We start from the raw sequence: 17,450 nt of genomic DNA on the forward strand, positions 1-17,450 counted from the left end.
TTCTGCAGAGCACCAAAATTTTCTCATGGACCACTAGTGGTACATGGACCATCAGTTGGTGACCGCTGGACTAGAAGACCTCCACGGTCCCTTCCAACTCTGTTATTCTGTTCTGTTGTGAATTATCGTCTGGGCTGGGGAATCAATGGCATCGAACTATAAATCTCCAATTTTATGATTCTCACACCAAAGGAATGTGGCGGCTATTTCGTGGTTGTGTGCCTGGCAAATGCGCCCTATGTTGGATAAATTCTGGTTTTTAAGTAAAAAAAACCAAAAACAAACAAACCAGGTGCTTCAAATACTACCTGACCTCCTGCACCATTGCAGGAAAATCTCGGGAGCCAGAAGAGGAGCATCTCTCTCTCTCCCTCCTTTCAGACTCAAGTCACTTCCTGGAGAGTTGCGCCTCTGCTGCGGTACAACCCCAAAACTCCCCCATTCCCCAGGATTACCTTTAGACTTAGACTTAGAATAACTTTATTATCACTTTTTTTTTTATTGAAAGAGTTTTAAAAAAAACAAAGATATTTTCCCCCCCTTTTTTCCCCTCCTCCCAAAACCCCTTCCCCCTCCTCCCCGCTTCCCGGGTCAATCACAAGGTATTGTTATACATAAACCAAACATAGAATAAAATTTTCCCTTCCAATCCAAATAACCACATCCAAAGCTTTTCATCTCCCAACCCCCTCCCCATTACATAAAATAACTTTCTAATTATTCAAAGGCAATCTGATATTTCTTAATCTGATATCTGTTTTGTAGATAATCAATCCATTTTTTCCATTCAATTAAATATCTTTCCTGCGTATTGTCTTTTAAAAAAGCTGAGATTTTAGCCATCTCAGCCAAATTAATGACTTTCAGTATCCATTCTTCTATTGTAGGTACCTCTTCTTTCTTCCAGTATTGTCCAATCAACAGTCTTGCTGCTGTTATTAAATTCAGAATCAATTTAGTCTCAATCCCTGTACAATCCGTTATAATTCCCAAAAGGAAAAATTGTGGCAGGAACTTTATCTTCTTCTTCAGTACATTTTGAATAATCCACCAAATTCTTATCCAAAAGACCTTAATTTTCTTGCAAGTCCACCAAATATGAAAATATGTAGCGTCATCACAATCACACCTCCAACATTTCGCTTGGATATTAGGATACATACATGATAATTTTTTGGGATCTAAGTGCCATCTATAAAACATTTTATAAAAATTTTCCCTTAAATTCTGTGCTTGTGTAAACTTAACATTTCTAACCCAGATTTTCTCCCATGTTTCCAACATTATTGGTTCCTGAATATTCTGTGCCCATTTTATCATACAGTCCTTTACCAAATCCTTTTCCGAATCTACTTCAAGCAACACATTATACAATCTCTTTATATGCTCCTGGGTCTGATTTCTAATTTGCTACTTTATTATCACTTTGAATGTACACTAATCGGCATAAGTTAAAATGAAATTTCGTTGCCTAAAGCTCTCATAGAATCTCTTTACCTCTTAATATACATTTATTTATTTAGTCATGTTTATGTAAACCAATAAAACAAATAAACAAGCACACATACATACAACATTATACATATACGTATATATTATGACCCGGAAAAACAACATCTTTGTACGGGCGCGTGGAGATTTCACTCTAAAGGGCTCAGTAAGGCTAACCTGGCAAAGCAGTGCAAGCTTATGGCGCCGAGAACCGGAGCTTTTGCAACCGGCGATCGAGGCGGCTTCCCTTCCGGAGGGGTCTCTGCCAGAAAACTTGGAATTTCGGGGCTGTGAGTGGAAAGTTTGCATCTCACAGACTGGCGTTTCAGGCCTTCCTGCAAGGGGCGCTAGCACTGGAGCGAGCCAGAAGACGCGGCCTCCTCCGCGACCAAAGACTTCCCCCTTTTTTATTATTATTAATAAGAGGTTGCCTCGTTCGCCGTGGCTGCCTGCGATCCGCCCCGCGAAGGACAAAAAGGCCGCGGCAGGCGCAGCCCGACGATCCGCTGCATCTCCCCCCGCACCTAAAAAAACACACAAAAATCTCGGGAAGCGCGCGGGCCCCCGAAAGCTGCGAACTCCCTGGCCGCTGCGGCAGAAACATCCGGGGGGCGGGCTGGTTTCCGCCGTTCCGCGGCGCTTTTTCGCTTTTGCAGCCGCCGCCGCCGTCACCCCTCTTGCAGCCTCCCCGTTGACACCATGATGGCAGAGTTTGCTCAGCCGCCTTCTCCTGCCCGGTGGCTTTTGTTTCTTACCGTAGCTGTAGGGGGGATGAGAACGGAGCCTTCCTTCGCTGCGGCAGGGGATGCGGCTCCGCCGGCCAAAATAGGTAGGCGTTGCTCTTTCATCGAAGCGGACAGTTCGCGGTTTCCCGGATCCCCCCCCCCGCAAGCACCAGGCCCCCATAAGGTGGGCTTCTGCGCCCAAACAGCCCGGAGCTTCCCGCATTTGCATCGGGGGAATAGGAGCGTAAAAGCAGCAATGGTGGCTGAATGTGGAGCTGCTCTGGCTTCTCCTAGGCTTGGCGTATCAGTGGCCATCCTGGACCGGTCGTATTTCCGACACGTGCTTTGAAATTTATCCGACGATGCCCACCCCCCTCTCCCTTTTTTTTTTAAAGCCAGGCCAGCCCAATGGCAGGGTCGGTGTGTATATTTCATCCCCGCTTCTTTTACATGAGTGCTGTGTGTGTGTGTGTGTGTTTGTATTGTGCTGACAGGGACACTGGAGGGCAGATTTCCACCCTTCTGAGTTTCTCCCATGTCTCGCATATGATTGATGCCTGTCAGGTACACAGGATCTACCCTACCCAGAATTCTCAGCAATTGGCTGGGCTGGCTAAAAATTCGGAATGGAACCCCAACACACTGAGAGGTTGAGGAAGATTGGGATAACCTTTAAATAGCTTTCTCAGTGAAATACCAGTTTTGGAATAGCAGTGGCCCTTCAGTTTTTATACTGCTTCATAGCGCTATACAGCCCTCTCTGAGCAGTTTACAGTCAGCATATTGCCTCCAACTATCTGGCTCCTCATTTTACCAACCTAGGAAGGATGGACGGATGCCATGATTTTAGTTTTCTTAATGTTGAGTTTCAAGCCAACTTTTGCACTCTCCTCCTTCACCCGCATCAAGAGACTCTTTAGTTCCTCTTCGCTTTCTGCCATTAGAGTGGTATCATCTGCATATCTGAGGTTGTTGATATTTCTTCCGGCAATCTTAATTCCAATTTTTGATTCATCTAGCCCCGTCTTTCTCATGATGTGTTCTGCATATAAGTTAAATAGGCAGGGTGATAGTATACAGCCTTGCCGGACTCCTTTCCCAATTTTGAACCAATCAGTGGTTCCGTGTCCAGTTCTCACTGTGGCTTCTTGACCCGCATACAGGTTTCTCAAGAGACAAATAAGATGGTCTGGTACTCCCATCTCTTTAAGAACTTGCCACAATTTGTTGTGATCCACACAATCAAGGCTTTAGCATAGTCAATGAAGCAGAAGTAGATGTTTTTCTGGAACTCCCTAGCTTTCTCCATGATCCAGCGTATGTAGACAGCGTACTAAAAAGCAGAGACATCACCCTGCCAACCAAAGTGCGTATAATCAAAGCTATGGTTTTCCCAGTTGCAATGTATGGGTGTGAAGGTTGGACCATAATAAAGACTGAGCGCCAAAGAATTGAGGCCTTTGAACTCTGGTGCTGGAGAAGACTCCTGCGAGTCCCTTGGACTGCAAGGCGAACAAACAAGTCAGTTCTAGAGGAGATCAACCCTGACTGCTCTTTAGAAGGCCAGATCCTGAAGATGAAACTGAAATACTTTGGCCACCTAATGAGAAAGAAGGACTCACTGGAGAAGAGCCTAATGGTGGGAAAGATTGATGGCAAAAGAAGGAGGGGACGACAGAGAACGAGGTGGCTGGATGGAGTCACTGAAGCAGTAGGCATGAGTTTAAATGGACTCCAGAGGATGGTAGAGGACAGGAAGGCCTGGAGGAATGTTGTCCATGGGGTCGCGATAGGTCGGACATGACTTCGCAACTAACAACAACAACAGGAAGGATGGAAGGCTGAGTCAACCTGGAGCCTGTGAGAATCGAACTGCTGGCAGTCAGCACTGCAGTACTGCATTCTAATCAAGCGCCACCACGGCTCAGACTTGGTCAGAAAAACTGTTTTATTCTTTTTTTATATCCTGCCTTTATTACTTTTTATAAATAATTCAGAGCAGCAAATACACACATAGTACTCCTTCTTCCTCCTCACTGAGGGAGAGTGACTGGCCCAAAGTCACTCAGCTGGTTTTCATGCCTGAGGCAGGACTAGAACTTAGTTTCCTGCTTTCTAGCCTGGTGTCTTAAGCACTAGAGTTCTCTTTATTATTTTATTATATCCCTGCTGTTAGAACGAGATGTGGTTTGACCATTCCTCTGTTTCCTTGGAAACTATTACCCATCTCCTCCCACTTATAACTGTATGACTCTAACTTTATTGCTTGTATTCTTACAGATTATATTGACTGTTTCCTAATATGATTTGATTGCTTATTTGTACCCTATGACTATCATTAAGTGTTGTACCTTATGATTCTTGATGAACGTATCTTTTCCTTTATGTACATTGAGAGCATATGCACCAAGACAAATTTCTTGTGTTCCAATCACATTTGGCCAATGAAAAATTCTGTTCTGTTCTATTCTATTCTATTCTATTCTATTCTATTCTATTCTATTCTATTCTATTCTATTCTATTCTATTCTATTGGTTGAAGGTGGGTCTTTTTATGGTGGTTCTGAACACACTTGTTTTACTTTGGCAGCTGTGGTGGGAGCTGGAATTGGCGGCTCCTCAGTGGCTTATTTCCTGCAGCAGCACTTTGGGCCGCAGGTCCAGCTGGACGTGTATGAAAAAGCTGTGGTGGGAGGTCGCCTGGCCACAGTTACAGTCAACAAGCAGTCCTACGAAAGTGGAGGGGCCTTCTTCCATTCTCTCAATTTACACATGGAGGACTTTGTGCAGCAATTGGGTATGTGCGATTGACCTTGTAGATGTATGAACTTCAAGCTTGGTTTCTGCATATCCTTTTATTGCCTCTGAGTTTGGGTAGTATGGCAGATCTTTGGTTCCTCTGGCATGGTAGATAGATGAGATCAGGAATCATCATTGTTCTGTTACAACGGAGCTCACTCACTTGTTCTATTCAGCCAGCCTATCACTTCCTGCCCAAAAATTCCATTCCATTCCCATTTGTACTTTTGGAATACAATTGGACTATTTGGGGGAGATTTCAACTCGGAAGCTCTTTTTCCCCCCTTAAGATACATCCTTTTTGTGAATGGCTCAATACATTGTATGCATGCTTGATCCATGGGTGTTTAAGTATAAAGTAGTGCTGAACAGAGCTGAGGGAAAGCCAGGGTACCTCCACACAACATGGACCTCACTGAGTGACTTTAGACCAGTTCCTTTTCTCAGCCCAGCCTTCTGGCAGACTTTGAGAATCTAAATTGAGGGGAATCCTCATATAACATGCTTTCATCGTTTCTAAGTTGAGGTAGCCATTCTTATTTTCCCTTTGCCTAGAGTTTGTGTGTTCAGGTTTTTTTTACAAATTTTTTTTTTAATAAAGATTTTTATATGTTTAAAATGTATGGTTTTTTTATATGTTAGATGTCCTTGATTGTTGTGTACTACATAGAATCGACTTTGGTGAGATGGGCAACTCCATAAATTTGATAAATAAATCAATATATGCCATCTTCAGCTGAGCCTTTCCATTTCTTCAGAGGAAAGGTATAATGTAAATATAATGAAATGTACATTAATTTATTATACATAATATAATGTAACAATTGTAACAACAACATCCAATTATTAAATTATTCAATTTTGTGCCTTGGCACAAAACTGAAAATGGACAATCAATCCTGTAATATTATACAATTTATGGAACTTAGACTCTCCACTTTTACTCACATTCAAGGAAGCATATGTAGGGCTCCCTCCTCTTTCTTTTTCCCTTAACAACAATCTTGTGAGCTAAAAGTTGGGTTTGCACAGATTGACTGGCACAGATCTCATAGTAAGATTTGGGCTGAAGGGGAAAGGAAGCAATATGCCAACAGGACAAATTAATTCTAGACATAATTATGCTAGAGTCCAGCTGAAACCAAGTTGTTTTTACTTTTAATTAAAGTTGGGAATTGTCTTTATTTTCTTAACCAGTCTTCACTGATTTTTAAGATTCAATCCTCTGTTGTAAAGAGCATCATAAAGCCCAGAGCCAGAAAAAATGGCTGTTGTGGATGAAGGTGAAGTGTTTTTATTGTTGTTGTTGTTTTTTTGTGGTAACAAAATCTGGCCGCTGTCATGGAACTCTGCAGTGCCAAAATGGAAGAAGCATGAATGAGTGTGATAACAAATGAGAAACTGGTATTAAAAATCACAACTGAGAAAGATTTCTCAGAATTAATGCAAGTTAGAAGTAGACAGCAAAAGAGATCAAGAAGGCCAACTCTCTTGCAAAGTCCATCATGGTAAAAAGGTCATAAGCCAACCTTACTGGACTTACTTGCTGTCTGTTCTATAGGATTGAAACACCGTCGAGAAGTGGCAGGAAAGAGTGCCATCTTCGCTGGGGAACAGTTTGTCCTTGAGGAGACAGACTGGTACCTGCTCAACCTTTTTCGGCTCTGGTGGCATTATGGAATGAGCTTTCTACGTCTACAAATGTGGGTAGAGGAAGTTATGGAGAAGTTCATGAGGTAGGTAACAAAGAGGCTATCCTGGTGCCTCCAGGGCAGTGAGAGAAAATTTTCCTTTGATCAATTTTGCTTCTAGCCAGGTGGTAGCAATATACTATAAAGGAGATTAGTTTTCAAATAGACAGCTATTTAAAAGTTGCAATTGCCAAAACATTTTAGGGAGATATTTACACGAGCGAGATTCGAACAGCTTGACACACTGGTCCGATATGGGAGATTCCATTCTACCCTACAATGGATGTCTCTGCATTAGCAGAGCAGCAGGGGTAGAAGGCCTGGCTCACATCCTATTTGATGGTTACCTGTATAAGAGGGTGAGAGACAGGTACCTATATCAAACAAATAACCCATTGGGATCCCCATATCAAAACAACTTATTGTATTTTTCAGAGTATAAGTGTTCTGTCTCCTTCCCCACTTCAGACCCACGAGCTGGCCTTCAGCCAATGGATTCACGGCTCTTATCAGTCCTGGCAGAGAAATCTCAGCTGCCTGCCAAAGTTCAAACAAATGACTCACATAGCAAGACTTTCAGCTCTTTTTGAAACAGTTCAGCTAAACTTTTGCTTCCCGTGGAATGAGAGCAGTCCCAAAGCTCCTTATATATCCTGTGGGGTGGGGCTCCTGCCCCATCCTTCCTTTTGATGACGCCACCTCTCTAATCTTCTGAAGCACGGGTCAAGCCAAGCTTGATTATTATTATCAGCTGGGTCTGAAGGCGTAGCCTGGGGAAGGGAGGAATCAGGGGATGACGGCCTCATTACGTACTCTGACTGGTCTGGTTCTGGCTCCTGGAGCTGAGCCAAAGGAACCGGTGCTCCCGAGGTAAGCCTTACCGGCCCTTCCCCCTCACTTTCTGAGTCACTTTCGGGTGTGGGGCCAGGTTCGGGGGCTGGAGTCACAACATTAAGACAAACTTTCCCCCTCTCTAAAAGTGGGTGAAAATTTTGGTGCGTCTTATGCAGCGAATGTTGTGGTGAGAGGGAGGGGTTGGTGCAGCGCCAATCAGCTGTTCTATAATGGGCCATGGCGGCAGTGGCAAATAGGCTGCAGTGGTGGCAAATGGGCCGGGGCAAATGGGTGGTGGCGAACGAGTCACAGCAATGGCAAATGAGCTGTGGGGAATGGGTCGCACCGCACAGGCCGCAGTGGCGCCAAACGGGCTGAGGTGAACGGGTTGTGCCCATGGCAGATGGGCTGCGGTGGCAGCAAATGGGACATGGCAAACGGGTCAGATAAATACTGTATGGATGCTGGGAGGCAGAGGTAGATTTTTTTTTCTTCCCTAAAAAAGGTAGGTGCATCTTATAGTCCCGAGTGTCAGTACCTTATGTACAGCCAGAATCTGAAAATAATATTTAACATAGCACGATACTTAAGCAAAATGGTTCAGTTGCGATTGACATACATGGGATTGCTTGGGATAGATTGTAGGGGTGACACCGAAATATAATTTTATCATATTTTATTTATCTATATATTAAATTATTAAATTGTATTTTATCCAATTCAATTTTAAATTGTTTTTATCAGATTTTAGTAATAATTTGTGTCTGGAACTCTACATTTGATATGGCCCAAGGCATGGGTGAAATGTAAAATTCGTTATTACCGGCTCTGTGGGCGTGGCTTGGGGGGGGCTAATGTGACTGGGTGGGCATGGCCAACTTCTTTTTTTTACTTTTAAAAGCATTTTTTCTACAACCAGAATTCGGCCGAAGAGGTTGTAGAAAACATGTTTTTAAAAGGTTCTGGCAATCAGGCAACTCAGCTGGGATTGCCAGAGGAGCCTTTTAAAAGCTTTTTTTTTTATAACCTCTTCGGCCAAAGAGGTTGTTAAAAAAAAAGCTTTTAAAAGGTTCTGACGATCCCAGCTGAGCCGCGCGATCATCAGGGGCTTTTATTTTTACTTTTAAAAGCATTTTTTAACAACATCTTTGGCTGAAAAAGTTGTTAAAAATGATTTTAAAGGGTTAAAACAAGGCTCTGACAATCCCAGCTGAGGTGCCTGATCGTCAGAGGCTTTTTTTTTTAACTTTTAAAAGCATTTTTTAAAAGGTAAAAAAGCTGAAGCCTGCTAAGCAAAAAATGGGGGTGTAGGCAAAAAATGGGGGGGGTTGTTTGAGAGAGAGAGAGAGAGAGAGAAAGAAAGAAGGAAGGAAGGAAGGAAGGAAGGAAGGAAGGAAGGAAGGAAGGAAGGAAGGAAGGAAGGAAGGAAGGAGGGAGGAAAAAGAAGAGGAAGGAAGGACTACAAACCTAGCACTAGACGCAGCTTCAGAAGATAATCCAGGGCTGGAAGGGACCTGGAGGTCAACTAGTCCAGCCCTGCTCCAGCAGGACATTGTTACTGAGTTTTTGATCCCCTAGTCACATAGCCATGCCCACCCAGTTACATGACCCACTACCAAGCCATGCCCACAGAACCGGTAGGAAAGAAATTTAGATTTCACCACTGATCTAATCCTGACCTACAGGGCCTCGGTTCCTTAGTCCGATCTACTTTGTAGGCAATGGTGGGATTCAGCCAGTTCGCACCACTTTGGGAGAACCAGTTGTTAACTTTCTGAGCAGTTTGGTGAATTGGTTTTTGGAAGAAATCATTAAGGCAGAGAACCGGTTGTTAAATTATTTGAATCCCAACACTGCTTGTAGGGCTGTCTTTTCCTAAGAGAGAAGTCGTGCCACTTTACATTTTTTTTTTGCCCTTTTTATTATGACCTGCAGAATCTACAAGTATCAGGCCCATGGCTATGCATTCTCTCACCTTGAGGAGCTCTTGCGTTCACTGGGGGGTGACACCTTTGTCAACATGACGCAGCGCTCTGTGGTAGAATCCCTGCTGGAGGTGGGTGTCACACAACGCTTCATCGATGATGTCATCATGGCCATTCTCCGGGCCAACTATGGCCAGTCAGCACTGGTACCTGCGTTTGCAGGTGAGTCCCACCCATCTTCTGTGGCTCCAGTCTTTTCCCCCATAGACCATTGCTCAGGCTTGGGAGACAAATACGTCGTAGGGAAGGCTGATGTTTTACAATTTGGCTTGTTTTATTCTCTTGACAGCTGTCCCCTCTGTGCTTCTTTTTTTAGGGGCCATGTTACTAGCAGGAGCTCAAGGCAACCGATGGGCAGTTGAAGGCGGCAACAAGCTGGTGTGCTCAGGCTTGCTGAAGCTAACCAAAGCCAACATAATCCATGCCAGGGTGACAGCTATCTCTCTGCACAGTTCAGGTATGCCACACAAACCCATCTTCATGCAAAGTTGAAAATAAGACCAAAAAATCTCCAGGTGGTAGGGCTGGAGAGTTTAAAGAGCTGCTTCAGACCAAGTAAACATGGCAGGATGAATGAATGGTCTTACTTTGTGCAAGACAGATTTCCCCATTCGTGCGGACGCACTTCAAATCTGGACGACTGAATTTTAAAAGCAATTTAGAAAGAAGTGGCACCCGTGTGTCACTGTGGATGTGCTGCACATTGGATAAATGTGGTTAGGGATTCTGTGAGAGAATTGTAGCACAAGAGATGACCGAACCCTAGGACTTAATGGAAGGAAATGTAACATATTTTCATTCTCTCACACCTCTGGCTAATTCATCACCTCTAGAATCTTTTATTTGCTTTTCAGGGAAGGTTCTTCAGAAAACCCAACATTTCTGAGAGTGCCTTTACTGAGTGGTGGCAAGGAGCAAACACACACATACACATGGTTCATTGTATTCACTCAATATCCCTTCTGGTTTAATCCCAGAATTCAGATATTGTTGCTTTTCCGGAGATATTTGGTACATGCAATAAATATTGACCAGATATTGTGCCATATGATAGAAAGAGACCTGCTTAGGCTGAATAAAGCATTAGAACCAATGTATCACAAAGCAGGTTAGCATGAGCAAGATACCCCTCTTCAAAGCTACGCAAGAGTATTCAGGAAAATGCAGCATGGCTGCTTTGCAGATTTCCCCAGTTGTTGTGGATATCTGTCTGTGCACAGCTGTTCCATTTTTCTGCAGGCCCAGTGAAAATGTCTGTACTTGTGCATGTGTGTGCAGACCACTGTCTGAGGCAGCTGAGTCTTCCATAGCAGGGGTCTCCAACCTTGACAACTTTAAGACTTGTGGACTTCAACTCCCAGAATTCTGGGAGTTGAAATCCACAAGTCTTAAAGTTGCCAAGGTTGGAGACCCCTGTTCCATAGTATATAGCTACTTTAATCCATTAAGGAAAAGGGTTTCCTCTTTTTTAATGTTCTGTTAGCTACAACTACAGGTAGTCCTTGTCTTAGGATCACAATTGAGCCCGAAAATTATATTGCTAGGCAAGACAGTTGTTAAATTAATTTTCTACCATTTTACAACCTTTCTTGCCGCAGTTTTAAGTGACTCATTTCGATTGTTAAGTTATTAACATGGTTGTTAAACGAATCTGGCTTTCCCATTGACTTTGCTTGTCGGAAATTCTCAAAAGATGATCACATGACCCCAGGACACTGCAACCGTCATAAATATGAGTCAGTTGCCAAGCATCTGAATTTCGGTCACGTGACCATGGGGATGCTGAAACGGTCGTAAGTGTGAAAACATCACTTTTTTCAGTGCTGTTGTAAGTCACTAAATAAACTATTGTAAATGGAGGACTACCTGTTTAGAGCCAAGGGTGTCAAACTCGCGGCCCATGGGCCGGATGCATCACATGCTGGCCACGCCCACCCCTGGTTTAGCAAAGGGGGGGGGGAATCGCGATAGTCACGTGACAACAACATGACACTGTAAGTTTGACACCACTGTATTAGAGGGAGGAACCCAGGCTCCAACTGGGAGAAAGTGGGGGGGAAAGATGGAAGTAGTAAAAAAAAAAAAGCAGGAAGGTTATGAACATAAATTACTATCCTCTGGACCAGGGGTCTCCAACCTTAGCAAAGCTGGCTGAGGAATTTTGGGAGTTGAAGTCCACAAGTCTTAAAGTTGCTAAGATTGGAGACCCCTGCTCTGGACTGCTTTAAGGAATTCTGGATAATTGCAGCTTGGAAGCCACCTAAATACCTTTGACGTAAAGAATTCATTGATGTATGCAGAGAAGCAGCACAGATAAGGATCCTTCTACTGAAGGAAGGTTCAAATGACTTTCTCCTTTCACTTGCTTTAAAGGTTGGCATATTTATTGCACAGAGACAACTGAAATTTCCTGAGTGTTCACAGTCTTTAACTTTTTTTTTCCCTAAGAAAAGATAATGTTTCCTGTACATGGGGTATTCATTTATTGTTGCTGTGATCACTCGAAGCGTACCCAGTTAAGTAAATGTGATGCTTTAAGAGAGGCTGTGATGAAATGGTAGATTACTTGCATTCTACTAAAAGGAATAAGAAATTAACTTGTGTGCTCCCTTATAAGGAAGAAGGGCAGAAAATGATGCAAGAAGGATACCCTTTTCAGGTAGACAGAATAAAAAGAGGGTGAAGAAAATAAAAATAAATAACAAGCGTGTATGTAATATATAGAAAATGGAAAAAAGAAAAATATTAGTGGCCTTGTCATAAACAAACTATCATCCTGTGGATCAGTTGCTGCGGTGATGTACCTCTAGTTCAACCTTGAACACTCAAAGAGCCATTTGGACCTGTTTCCCACAGAAAAGAAAACACCAGGAGCCACAAAAACCTTCCCCTGCCTGACTATTTCTTGAGCAGCCACAAAACTAGCGTATGTAGTTGAATTAAATGTTCTGTTTTCTTCCGAAACTTTTCTTTTCTTGGATTTATCGATGGTTGGCCTACCAGGGGTTGAAAAGCTCAATAAATCGTGTGCCGGTGGGTGTTGCACATTGGTGGTTGTGACGCATGTTTTGAGTGACAGGGTGCTGCAGAAGAGAGGTCAAAGACCCACATGCAACTCCAGAGGTTGCTGACCCCTGCTCTAGTTAGAAACAACTTTCATTCTATATTATTTTTTCATAAAGTATTGTATTAAATAAGACTTTTACGCTTAAGGTAATCCAGTCGCACACCACCGAACACCCAATATATTAAACTTTAGGATATAAAAATCCACTCGCTTAGGATATAATTTTATTATAAGAATTCTACCTTTAACATTTTGGAATGATATTGAGATTTTAAAGAAAGTAAATGTAGGAAAAAAATGTGCCACTCCTAAACAAATAAACCCAGTTTCAACACAGGATATAATTGGCATATATTTATCTTCCTAAAAGCATCTAGATAAATGTGTATTTTGACTTGCAGTTGAGAGAGAGCCTTGATAATAATAAGGATCCTTTTAACGGCTTTTTCTCTTAAATGCTGGATAGTACAAAGTTGCCTATCTTTTCTTTAATAGTGTTCATAGTGATCTGCAGAAAATTACCCTCCTTGTTGCTGCTATACCCACAGGTTTTCATTTTAGGCCATTGTGGATTTGCTTTGTGCTTGTTGAACTGTTCAGCATCAAAGGGCAAACTATGAGGTCTTAGCAGAATGGTTTCTCTTTGAAGTCTCATCTATTCAGCTTCTTAGATCAGGGGTCTCCAACCTTGACAACTTTAAGGCTGGCGGACTTTAACTCCCAGAACCCCCCAGCCAGCTTTGCTGGCTGGGGAATTCTGGGAGTTGAAGTCCTCCAGTCTTAAAGTTGCCAAGGTTGGAGATCCTGTCTTAGATAATGATGGTGACTTGCTTGCTAGCTGTCTGAGTTACTGTTTTTCCCCCTGTTTGTTCCCTTTGCATTTTTATCCAGAAGGAAAACCCCTCTACCAAGTGCACTATGAAAATGAAGACGGTCCAGAGTCCAACTTCTATGACATAGTGGTCATTGCCACTCAACTACATGACAGCAAGAACAATATTACCTTTCAGAATTTTGATCCTCCTATTGCTGAGTTTCCTGGGACTTTTCACACCACAGTCACCTCCATTGTTCACGGCTACCTCAACTCCTCATACTTTGGCTTCCCAGATCCCAAGCTTTTTCCTTTTGCCAGTGTCCTCACCACAGAAGCTCCTGGCCTCTTCTTCAATTCCATGGATAACATTTGCCCCATCAACATATCTAATACCTTCAAGCGGAAGCAGCCCCAGGAAGCTGCTGTGTGGCGTGTCCACTCTCAACATCCTTTGGAGAAGCAAGAGTTGAAGATGCTGTTCCGCTCTTATTATTCTGTTCAGGTGACAGAATGGCAGGTCTGTCCTGATTACGGATCGGTCAAGAACCTCCCACCTATTATCCTGCATGACAGCCTCTTCTACCTCAACACCATGGAGTGGGCAGCCAGCTCCATGGAAATGTCTGCCGTGGCAGCCAAAAATGTGGCTCTTTTAGCCTACAATCGGTGGAATCGTGATGTAGAGAAAATAGACCAGAAAGACTTAATGCACAAAGTGAAGACTGAGCTGTGAATTTAGCAAGCACTGCCAGACAAGACTTTATTGCATGCAGAGTGAAGGGGATATTTGAGACTACTAAGTGCCATTCCTTGACTTGCTGTGTTCCAGTTATATTGGATTGCAGCATTCAGAATTCCCAATCAGTGAAGTAAGAGATGCTGAGATTTGCAGTCCCACATCCTCTAAGTTGGGAAATAAATTGTACTGCAAATTTAACAGAAGTAAAGCAGAGCGCTGGCAAATCTGTGTATTTATACGTTCATCTGTTATCTGTGTCGTGGCAATCTCTTTAGCATAGTATCACTCTTTCAAAGAGTCTGTGAATTAATGCCTCTATCTAGTTGTTCAGGATTCTTCAGAAATCATGGAAGAAACAGTGTCAAATTCCATTTGACTTTTACTTTACCTGCTGAATCCTATTCATACAGCCCAATCGTGTATATCACCCAGCAAGCTACAACTTTGGATTCATACTTCCTTCTTGTCTCTCCCTCTGCAGCCTTCCCAAATAATTTATACTGGACTGGACTTTCTTCTTGTACTTCATCCCCCTAAGCTAAAGGAAATGGCACTTTTAGGATCGCAAGACCTTTTATGATTTCTTGATTTTCCTGGCATCCCAAACACTGTGTTCCCTTATGTTTATTACAAAGCCCCATGGTGGTGAAGCAAAGGACTTTGTGTTGGAACGTTTACTGTGAGAAAAGCTAAACAGCTTAATGAATCATGTAACTTTTTATCCACAATCCTGATAAACCTATGCGCACAGTTAATTGCTGATCTGCCAGCCATCCCACAGGACTTTTTCCTGGAAATAGATTAAGCATGCTGTCCTCCAGCATTTGGTTAAAAAAAAAAAGATTTCCTTGATTCCTAAACCAGGAAAAACCACTGAACTAACATTCTGGAATTTTCCTGAGTAGATTCCACAATAACCTAGTCGTTTGGTTAGGCTGATCCGTTAAACCTTGGAAAAAAAAGTGTGTGAATTGGGGGCTTGAATATTTGCTACCTGCTGATAATGAAGCTGGGCTCCAGTACAACAGCTGTGTAGGGTAAAGGGGTAACTTGTTTTTGCTAGTTCCAGATGCAATCAAACCGTGAGGTTCCCTATCTTTCTAGAAATGGAAGAAAATGCTTAATTTCAATTGTTACCCTGTGCACAGCGTGGATATTGATAAGGTTTCCTTTAATGCACTTTGTTAAATCAATGACATATTTGCAGAATCAGGTGAGCAACACACTTTATAATCAAGCAGCTAAATAGGTGTAGGCCCAACTAGCCTCTAATGCAGGGGTCTCCACCCTTGGTCCCTTTAAGACTTGTGGACTTCAAATCCCAGAGTCCCTCAGCCAGCAAAGCTGAGGAACTCTGGGAGTTGAAGTCCACAAGTCTTAAAGGGACCAAGGTTGGAGACCCCTGCACTAATGAGATATTTCACTGTGCCTTGAGTCATAGCCTTTAGCTGGCTGGGAAGAACGGAGAAAATGAAAATAAAGTTATCAGGTTGTTTCTTTTGAAGTTGTGACATTCTGGCACATAGAAAAAATCTTAGATCAAGGGTAGCAAACTGTTTGCAGCTGGTTGGCAGATCTGGAATGTTGGCATATTGTGAGTATTCTCAGGAAATGGTTGCCACAGTCGATATGGCTGGACTCAAAATATTCCTTGGTCAGGGTGAACTGAGAAACTGTTCCCTGTCATTCAGTTGATCTCAACTTTACTAGATCAACTTAACACTTCTCCTATATCTGAGTAGGTGGATGAACTTCTAAGCAAAGCACTGGACTCCAACAATCATATGTAATGTTAAGAAAGACCTCAGGAGATGTTTGCAATTAATGCAAACTGGGCCCCACCTAAGATAGAGGCAGATGAACTTGGAAGTATGCCCACATTTTTCCCTTAACAAAAATAATTAAAAAGAAAGGTGCAGCAGGGGCTTGGCAGGTACAAAAGCCAGCTGCGTACAGTTATATCTGTACTTCTTGGCATCTGATTGGGTAACTGCCCTTTATTTTGCTCTGTTGATTCATAGCCATAATGGCACTGCATTCCATCCATGAAAAATTGTTTCTGGGAAACAATTCAACTAGGATTCAAATGGGAATCTTTCTTAGCGATTACGTACAGAACCCAAGGATTGAACTCGGGCTCCTCTTCCAACATGGACCAAACCATGTTGAATAATGGCTTGAATAATGGCAAGCTTCCTTTCTATAGGACAGGCAGCACTGATGCTTTCTCTGTATTATAACAGTCCTTCAGCTGCTTGTCCCATGTCAGGATGTTATCCAATCCTGCCATTGGAGAACCCGCAATGCAGGGATTGAATCTGGGACCCTTCTGCAAAAAGACTCCCTGCTCAGCTACTGAGCTGTGATTCCCCTCCATTGTGAAGGATAGGGTGTTAGAAGAGATTATGACAGATACTTTGATCCATCACAATGTGTATGCATAGTAACAGGCAGGAAAGATTTCTTGGGCTCTCTTGCTCAGTCTAACTCTTGGTATGAATACCGCCCTTAATCAGTAGTGGGATTCAAATATTTTAACAACCGGTTCTCTGCCCTAATGATTTCTTCCAACAACCAGTTCACCAAACTGCTCAGAAAGTTAACAACCGGTTCTCCCGAAGTGGTGCGAACTGGCTGAATCCCACCACTGCCCTTAATGTTCATCTAGCTTCCTGCTGACACGAAAGCCATATTATCAGAACTTTGAGCATAGGGGCTGCTGGTATTGTGATAAGGCTTTCTTGATAGCATTCCATAAGGTGAATAGTAGCCTGCCAAACAATCTTGATTTAAAGAGCCTCTGCATTGCTCAACTTTCCTCCATTGTTCAACACTTAGACTTCGTTCTCTGCTATGACTTGAGAGGCAATGGGGCACTCTAACCTTTAAACTGTTGAGGAGTAGGTTCTCACTGTGCTAACCATAGTGGGGTTGGGCTTACGTTTTGTGTGAACCCAATCAAGTATGGTTTGGAAATCAGACTATGAACTCTACAAAGTGTGAACCCAGCTAGTCAGTTATGCCAAAGTGTTCTATGCTCAGTGTCCCAGTACTGTCTAAAAAGGATGCTCTGAAAGGTGTTGGTTGTTTTTTTTTGGATTATATGAAGCCAACTGGATGACTTTGGGCCAGTCACTCTCTCAGCCCAAGGAATAATGTAATGGCAAACCCACTTATGAAAATCTTGCTGAGAAAAACTGCATGGAATTGTCCAGGTAGTTGCCAGAAGTTAAAAGACTAATTTGAACACACATACAATGACCTACTGGTCTATATATTGATTCATCTGTAAAGGTTTGGTC

The 17,450-nt window shown here is 42.8% G+C and overlaps 1 protein-coding gene and 1 long non-coding RNA gene across 3 annotated transcripts in view; one reads left to right on the forward strand and one right to left on the reverse strand.

The window, feature by feature from the left end:
* Positions 1–4,798, reverse strand: part of LOC131193003 (uncharacterized) — an 84,354-nt gene extending 79,556 nt beyond the window's left edge. The window contains exon 1 of the long non-coding RNA XR_009153823.1: positions 2,247–4,798. This is a non-coding gene — a long non-coding RNA (uncharacterized LOC131193003). The remainder of the gene's footprint in view (positions 1–2,246) is intronic.
* Positions 709–14,908, forward strand: PCYOX1L (prenylcysteine oxidase 1 like). 2 transcript variants are annotated; one of them, XM_058172700.1, is made up of 6 exons: positions 709–2,320; positions 4,807–5,013; positions 6,577–6,751; positions 9,476–9,687; positions 9,842–9,982; positions 13,487–14,908. In XM_058172700.1, the coding sequence occupies exons 1-6, from the start codon at positions 2,191–2,193 to the stop codon at positions 14,140–14,142; spliced, it is 1,521 nt and encodes a 506-aa protein (XP_058028683.1). In that variant the 5' UTR covers positions 709–2,190; the 3' UTR covers positions 14,143–14,908. The 2 variants fall into 2 exon arrangements, with proteins under 2 accessions (XP_058028683.1, XP_058028682.1); XM_058172699.1 differs by having other exon boundaries at positions 711–2,320; positions 13,484–14,908.
* The last annotated feature ends 2,542 nt before the right edge of the window (positions 14,909–17,450 follow it).

Source organism: Ahaetulla prasina, chromosome 2 (genome assembly GCF_028640845.1).
Source record: "Ahaetulla prasina isolate Xishuangbanna chromosome 2, ASM2864084v1, whole genome shotgun sequence".
Lineage (NCBI taxonomy): Eukaryota > Metazoa > Chordata > Lepidosauria > Squamata > Colubridae > Ahaetulla > Ahaetulla prasina.